This window comes from Oryzias melastigma, linkage group LG18, assembly GCF_002922805.2.
Source record: "Oryzias melastigma strain HK-1 linkage group LG18, ASM292280v2, whole genome shotgun sequence".
NCBI classification, from domain to species: Eukaryota; Metazoa; Chordata; class Actinopteri; order Beloniformes; family Adrianichthyidae; genus Oryzias; species Oryzias melastigma.
The window spans coordinates 7,981,264-7,989,484 of NC_050529.1; the positions used below are offsets into that span (position 1 = coordinate 7,981,264).

The window sequence follows — 8,221 nt, forward strand, 5'->3', positions numbered from 1 at the left end:
GGAATTTCATTAAAAACGTTCAGTGTCTGCAAAACAGTTTTTATTAGTCATCAAAATACACAAAGGACTTCTGAAATGAAATGTGGGAGAACTAAAACGATCAGTGGAGGGAGTCCATTGATCAGAAACACTTTTCCTACAGGACAGGCTAAAAGGTACTTCAGTAGTGGCCGTAGTGACCCCAGTGGGCGGGTCTGTGGTGGGTGTAGGGGGCGTAGTGGAGGCGTTCGTTTCGGCTTCTCATCACATGAGGATGGTTCTGATGTCTGTAGGGCTCAAAGTGGTACGGAGGCCTGGAGTCAAAACCTGAGGGACAGTTTGAAGAAGGATTTCACTTCATTCCCATTGAAGACTGTTTGGATGGATGGATGGATGGAAGCGTGAATCGTGCACTCACCATTTCTGGCCTGTCCGTATGGCGTCTGCCTGTAGACCGGAAGGGAAAGCTTCGGTTTGGCAGCAGCTCGGACATCTATCACTTCCCAGACTTTTGGGTTTCTGTCTTCAAAGTTCAGGAAATTGCTGGGAAGGGAATCGCTGGAGAACTCCTCCGTGTAGCCGTTATAGTTCAGCGGTGCTGGAATGAAAGAAATAAGAAAAGTCACCAAAATAGAATGTTAGTGTTTCATAAATTAACTACGGATATCTCGATCGGGTTTTTTGGGCTCCGATCCGAGTCAGTCAATTGATTTTGAGAGTCTGCTGAGTATCTTTTAGTTAAATTTAAGGAACTTTTAAAGGTCAAAAATTAAGACCAATTCCCATTTTATGATCAAACCTGTAGCTTCTCATCTCATTTGTGCCGACGCTTTAGCGTTCTTTTTTTCAAAGCGGCACTGGGATTCACCATACGGTTCACCCACTGTTTATGGTATTCAATCTAAATAATTATGGACAAAAAATAATATGAAAGGGAGAACTTTCAAGAAGCACAATTTTAAGACTCAAAATTCAAGACTTTTTTAAAGACTTTATACCTGGATTGTCCAAATTCAGGCCTTGAGGTCTGATATCCTACATGTTTTCAACCTACCTGCCACTGAAGTCTTTCATTGGCTAAGCACACCTGATCCAGGTAAGCAGCAGCAGAAAAGGCTGAATTTCTGGAAAACCAGCAGCAGGCCGGCCCTCAAGGCCTGGATTTAGACACTCCGGCTTAAAACTTTTTTAAGACTCTGTGTTAAAGTTCTGTGACTGTAGCTTTAGACTCTTCAGAACTGGTAAACATTTTTTGTGTGATTTATATGTTATTTGAAAGCAAAAAACTACAACTTTCTCTCATAATCGTATCATGAATGCAATGAGTTTTCATGACTAGCTGATATCAACGGAACCATTAGTTGTAATACATTTTTTTTACCCTTGGGCTATCCTAGGTATGTTGACGATGGGAGTGGGGTCACCTGGACCCCATAAGGGTTAAATCACCTTTTCAAAGTAAGATTGAACTTCTGCAGTCATCTCTACGTTTACTCCTCATTGAAAATAGAAACCCGATCTGTCTTCTTTTAAAATGTATTTGGAGGTCGTTTATTTCATTACATCACTTACCGTCAGTGTAAAGTGTTTATTAAAACGATCGAGACGGAACGTCTGTGACCCGTTCCTGATTTACAGACTTCTATCAGGGCATTTATTTGAAATAATAAGCTTGGGTTAAACAGTAAAGACCACACTAATAAAATAAATATTTGATCCCTGACTGAGATACAACAAATGAGTCTGAAACTACGAGATCAGATTATCCGAGGAGTAAAAAAATATTTAAATCATGAAACATTTTATTCAAGCTGAACTGCTATTATTAGTTTTAAGTTAGTAGAATCTGAAAATCCAGATGTAAATAACAGTTCTGTAATTATTTCTTACGTTCTCCAGGTAAATGGATGATTGTGACTCTGTATTAGTTCAGCTCCACCTAAACTCACCTGCAGCTTTTGGAGGCCGGTGATCACCAATGTCTGGTATGTCTTCAAAAAGGAAAAACACAAACATGAATGAGAGTTTTAATACACTAATGATGAAAAACAAACATCCAAAGAATTTTCATGGCTGGGGCGAGACAGGAAAATAGATAACGTGGATATTAAGGTAAAGTGGTCCCTCGCTATGATGCAGTTCATCTTTGCATTTTTTTTGTGTTCTGCGTCCTGATTGGCTGTAGAAGATGTCAATCATCTCCCCTCTTTTGTGTCTCCTGTTCAGAATACATTCAGATTTCCAAATCCACATGAATCTTCAATCGCGAGCAGATCTTTGTTTTAATTCTATAATATTTGACTTTTTTTCTATGAAAGTTTGAACTTTGAGAGTTTAAACGAGAGAAAAATGTTCCTGTTTCTCTGAGAAAAGTGCAGAGATGAGGAGTTTACAGCCTTAAAACATCTATAATTATAGCAAAAAAAACATTTATCTACTTTGCAAATTATTTTTAGAGCTTAACTCCCACAATAAATAAGAAACCACTGTATTTAAAAATGCTATTTTGATTGATCAAATCCATAAATTGTTTTACCTTTAAAATAATTTCTGTATTTTTTCTAGAGTAAAAACATTTTTTCTAGATTTTTTAATGCAAAAGTTCATTTATTAGAAAACATTCCACCTTTGTTCAGTTTATGTCTGCAGTTTAGTGAAAAGTGTTTTTTTTTTAACTCGCTCTAAGATCTAAATAAAACTTTTGGGATGAAAGCTACTTTTTAAATTTAATTTAGTGGATTCTGGTTCCAAAACGGTATGTTTTTATAACCAAACTAAAGGAAACGTCAGCTTTTCTCCTCACCCACGGCCCTCAGCGGATCACGCAGCTCCACCCCCCAGGCCTGTGCGATGTGATCCAGCAGCAGACAGGTGATGGTGCGATGGGCGGCGGCGTTCCAGTGGACGCCGTCGTTGGTGCGATGGTGCAGGGAGAAGCGGAAGCGGAAGTGGAGGTCCAAAACGTCCCTTTGATGGGCGTCGGCCAGAGTCCCGCTGTAGAAGTTCGCCTGAATCACATCGTAACGGAGATTTGGGGCTTTGTGCTCAATCTGAGGTCAACAAGAGAAAAAGAAAATGTATAAGTTCACTTTCTCCCTTTCAAGCAATCTATAATTTGATGCCTAGATTTCCTTATGTCTGACATGTCTTTATATGGATATAAATCTCTAATAAATCCCACACATCCCTGCTTAAATCAAAATTATATTCAATTTTAAATTGATATTTGAGTCATAAAATCTGAATAAATTCTGTATAAACTTTTGGTGAAGCAGATCCGGTTTTGTAACTCAACTTTCAATATTGAAAAAAAAATGACAAATCTGAATCAATGTGATAAAACTTAATATTCTGATTCATGAGGCTTTTATCAAGAGTAACTAAACTCTTTGAGGGTTTACAGAATAAAAGTCATTTTGAATGAATTCTGCAGCTTTTCTTACGTCAGAATCAGTTGGAATTGAGTTCATTGGGTAAATGGTGGTGATGGCAAGCGAAGCTTCATGAAGCACTTCCTAACAATTGTGTAGAAAAAGCTTTAAGACTTCAGTGACAGCGACATCTGGTGGACAACTGAAGCCATAGGAACCTCTAAAGAGAACAGTTTCAATCCAATAATGGCAAAAAAAGTTCAGAAACGTCATTCCAGTGTTTTGTTCAATCATACCAGTAAAATCTTTAGACTCTCTCCCATATTTTAATACACATTCCAGATGAACCCAAAGACTGAATATAAATCGTATTAACTCTTTTACACATTAGCTCCAGTCTCGACATTCTTTTGACTACCACAACTCTTCAACCGTTTTCGTAATTTACATCATTTCAGCAGATTCTGAAGCGATGAAAAGCAGCTTCCATCACAGAAAAAGCTGTTTTAAGCAGTTTTGTCAAAGAGTGTGTTTCATTTAGACGACTGCTCCACTGTTAAAGGGGCCATAGCATGAAAAAAAACTACTTTTTGAGCTTTTAAGAGCATTATATTGTTCATTCCTCACAATAGAGAACCCCAAAGCTGTATTTTAATCAGCAGCAGCCCCTCCCATACCCACAAAAACGAGGGGGGTCCTCACTTGCTGATGTCACAGAGTGAGACCGCCCCTTTCAGGAAGAGTCTGCTCTGACAGCACCGCCCCCAGTCAAACACCAACACTCAGTTTCTCCACAGAGCTAGTGGTGATCAGCAAAAAAAACTTTAATTTCAGATGAACAATACTGTATATCTTCCAGTTGTGTACTGTCTCCAATAAACTCCAGCTCAAACAGCTGTTCGTTTTACTTCTGGGTATGGAAAAACTCACAAAAATAACTAATATTTCATAAATAATTGATGTTTTAGTGTTCCAAAGGTAATATAAGATCTTATACATGGACATAGTTTACTTTGAAAGTCTTAAGAAAATCATGCTAAAGATGCTTTAAAGATAATGGTTTGGGATTTGGGGAATAGTATAGTTGATTTTGGATAATTATTAGGCTTTTATTTTGAAAAACTCTCGCTCCCCAAGTCTATCTCCTCACAACCCTGTTCTGATGCATAATGATACCCGGTTTCAAACCACTTGAACCTGTCCTGGTGTTGATTCAGAATGCACTGAAACACCACAATTACACATTGACAGAGTATAAAACAATAAACAACATCAAATGCAATGAAACACAAAACGAAATGGCTGTTACAGTTGAAGCTTGAACATCATTGACCATGTGTCACCAATCCCTCCTTCAGGAAGAACGACGCGAGCTCTGAAGTCATTTGACCATCACTCGTAAACGATTGAAGACTACCGCATGTCATTTCCCGTTGCAGGGGAATGCTCTGGCATTAAAGGGTTAAAGAACTTCACCTCAGGAACCAGGAAGCCGCCTCGGATGCTCTTCCCCAGAGGCATGGTGATGTTCCAGATGACCAGCGTTTCCTCAGGCAGAACACGCCTCAGCTCCCTGAAGAACCTGTGCAGGTTTTCCTGGTAGTCGTCCAACCAGCTGGAGTTGTATCTGCAGAACCAAACACACACCAAAGAAAAAAAGGAAAAAGAAGAGACCAAAAAAGATATTTAGGGAAAAAAAGTTGACAGTGAAATCCCTGATCAAGTTAAAGCAGCAGACAAAGAAAAAACTTTGATTTTATTGGTTAATTATGAATCAGCAACAAAGATGTCATCACATAATTACAATGTAGATATCCTTCTTATTCACGCTGACCTTAACACATAAATTGCTTAAACACAAATAATTTAAAAGTAAAAGGAGAACTTCAATCAGTGCATTCACAAAGACCTGTTGTAAGCGTCAAATTCCTTTGACTGTACAAATTTACACAAAGCTGAAGGCAGGTAAACACCAATAAAGAGAAGTGGAGGGAAACCAAACTTTGTTCATGAACCGGGTTATCCATTAACCTCTGCTGCACACGCTCACCTTGAAATGTCCCACACGCAGGAGTTGACGATGACCACGTCTGGTTTCGGGCCCCGGTCAAAGTCCTTTATGATGCTCTCCATGTACCGAGAGAAGACCCTGGTGAGGAAGTAGAAACGGACCAGGTGCTGGCCGGACTGGAACTGCCGGACCTCCCGGTACTCCGTCCCGTTGCTCATCTGACTCAGACAGCCGCCCTCCACCAGGCAGTCCTGCTCGAAGCTCATCTCCCCCTGAAGAGACAAAGAAAGGAGACGGTTGAGTTCAAGCAGCAGACGGATGCTTATTCTTAAAAAAAGATCAAATAAACTATAGAAAAGAAAGATATTACTGATTTAAAGGGTCATACCATGATTTTCTTAAGCCTTTCACATTAAATTATTTTCATACATATTATGTCAAGGTTATCAAACAGTGATTTGTGAAGTGGCGGTCACAAAGAGTTGCTGGTGGGTCTGTTGCATACTCCCAAAGATAAAATCAAACTACTTCTGATGGGCTGGATGTTGTTTTGGAAGTTTAAACACCTAAAGCTCTTGGAGCCCAAAAAAAAATATATATATATATATATATATATTTTCTATAGTGCTGTCACAAACGATTATTTTAATAGTCAACTAATCACCGATAGTTTTTTTCTGATTAGTCGACCAACTAAGTCATCTGCAAACAGGATGAAAAGAACACATCTTAACCATCGATAGCCTTAAACTAACTAGCTATATAGCATTACCTGCAATAATGCTAGTGTGAATGCTGTAAGCTGAATTTGGCTGCTGAAGATGCTAGCGCTGATAGCTCTAAATGCTGAAATTGATAGGTGAAATCGCTGAAGATAATGGCTGAGAATGCTGAAACTGATAGCCAGCGGAAATACTGGTAAAATGCTAAATTAGGCTTAAAAAAAGAAAAATCTTAAATTAGCCAAACTAGCTAGCATGTGGCTGAAATATTAGCTAAACTCAAAAATAGTTAAAAAAAAAACTGAAAAAAATCCTAAATTAGCCAAACTCGAAAGCAGACAATTTTTTTTTAAATCAAAAATTATCCAAAATAGCTAGCATGCAGCTGAAATATTAGCTAAACTCTCCACAATAGGCTGAAAAAAACAAACAAAAAAAATTATCCAGAATAGCTCGCATCCAGCTGAAATATTTGGCTAAACTCCAAAATAGCCTAAAAAATGAAGGAAAAAATATCCTAAATTAGTCAAAATAGCTAGCATGCAGCTGAAATATTAGCTAAACTCCAAAATTGTCTAAAATACTTAAATAAATGCCAAAATAATCTAAAAAGCTAGAAAACCCCTGATACAACTTTCATCTTTACTACACTTTGATTCCATATAATATAAAGCAACGACTAATCGACTATTAAATTAGTCGATTAGACCTCTAATCCTAGCAGCTCTATTGTCTTATGATCCGTTGTTCTCACTGTGGATTAAATTCAAGACAAGGGGCGGTTCAGAGCATGCTGACGTCAGCACGCTCATTTTCGTGGGTATGGGAGGGGCTGCTGCAGAAGCCAGTGTTTAGGAGATTACTCTTAAATGCATGAGTGGATCAAAACGCCATTTTGGGGTTCTTTATAGAAAGTAATGAACAGTATAATGCAATCAAAAGAAACAGTGTAACTGTAAATATTGTGTATTTTGTGGGTTACGTCTTAAAAGCAGCACATACAAGTGCCTTTCAAAATAAAATACACCTCGAGTCAAAAGCCAAGTCGAACAAGGTATTTTCTATTAATTATGACAAAAAGCCACAATGGAACCTTCACAAAAAGTGACAAATCCGAGATATAATCAACCAATAGTACTCGCCTTGCTCTTCAGCTGTCGTTGGGTGAGATATCTGTCGGTCTGTAGCATTAACACGAGGTCTTTGTAGACTCCTCGCTGAACTGGAGAACACATTGAACTGGATCAGAACACTTCCGTTCACAAAAAAATAAAAGTTTACTGGAGCAGAAGTTACTCACTGGAGTCTCCCAAAACCACAACAAATTTATTGTGGAGCAACTGGCTGGCATGATTGTGTCTCAGGTTCTTCATTGTCTGTAAATGGTTACATTTTGACGATCAAATGTCTCTGTAGCTTCAGATGTTAGTTTAAGTTAGCACGAATATAGATTTTAGCGGATAAAACAATATTATTTGAAAAAAATACGTACCTGCCCTTTTCTTTAAAGGGGAAAAACAAAACATAAAAAAAGAGTGAAAGTTTTTTTCGGTATCAAACCCGAAGTTGTTATGCTAAACTTTTTCAAGCTAACACAACGCGTTGACGGACCATCAAAAGCGGGGATTTTTCCCTCCGAAGCGCAAAACAAACTCGTATTTTTTTCAAAAACGGAATCCAATTTTGTTACTGATTTCTGGTCTCAAAGCGTGGTAAATACGACGGACTAACGTTTCACTTTTCAGCGGTAAATTTCAAATCTGCTGTACTTAGTTCAAACAAAGCACGCAGGTGCGTCAGATTTGATGGTGCCTTCACGAGTATCGGACATTTCCTTTAATTTTCGTAATTTATTCGATAAAAACTCCACAACTATCCACTGTGACTTCATTAATTTTATTTGATTTGTAAACAAACACTATGGAATAAAACCCCTGAAATGTATACTAAATAAAAGCATGAAAAATAAAGACACCCTCATTTTTGTAAGAGTGTCTCGTTTCTCCGAAATAGACCGTGAAATAAACATGCCAGAAAAAAAAAAATGAAATAAAAAAATAAAAACTTCCTGGTAATTATTTTAAGAGCAGGGGCCTGTGACATTAAACTCAGGGGCTCTTTATACCTTTATTGTCGCT

The 8,221-nt window shown here is 38.0% G+C and overlaps 1 protein-coding gene across 1 annotated transcript; it reads right to left on the reverse strand.

Moving 5' to 3' along the window:
• Nucleotides 1-22: 22 nt before the first annotated feature.
• fam113 (family with sequence similarity 113) lies at nt 23-8,097 on the reverse strand. Its single transcript, XM_024287527.2, has 9 exons — nt 7,576-8,097; nt 7,384-7,459; nt 7,226-7,305; nt 5,401-5,633; nt 4,827-4,977; nt 2,783-3,029; nt 1,929-1,970; nt 398-577; nt 23-306 (listed from the first exon to the last, which is right to left on the reverse strand). The coding sequence occupies exons 2-9, from the start codon at nt 7,454-7,456 to the stop codon at nt 161-163; spliced, it is 1,152 nt and encodes a 383-aa protein (XP_024143295.1). The 5' UTR covers nt 7,457-7,459; nt 7,576-8,097; the 3' UTR covers nt 23-160.
• Nucleotides 8,098-8,221: the final 124 nt, after the last annotated feature.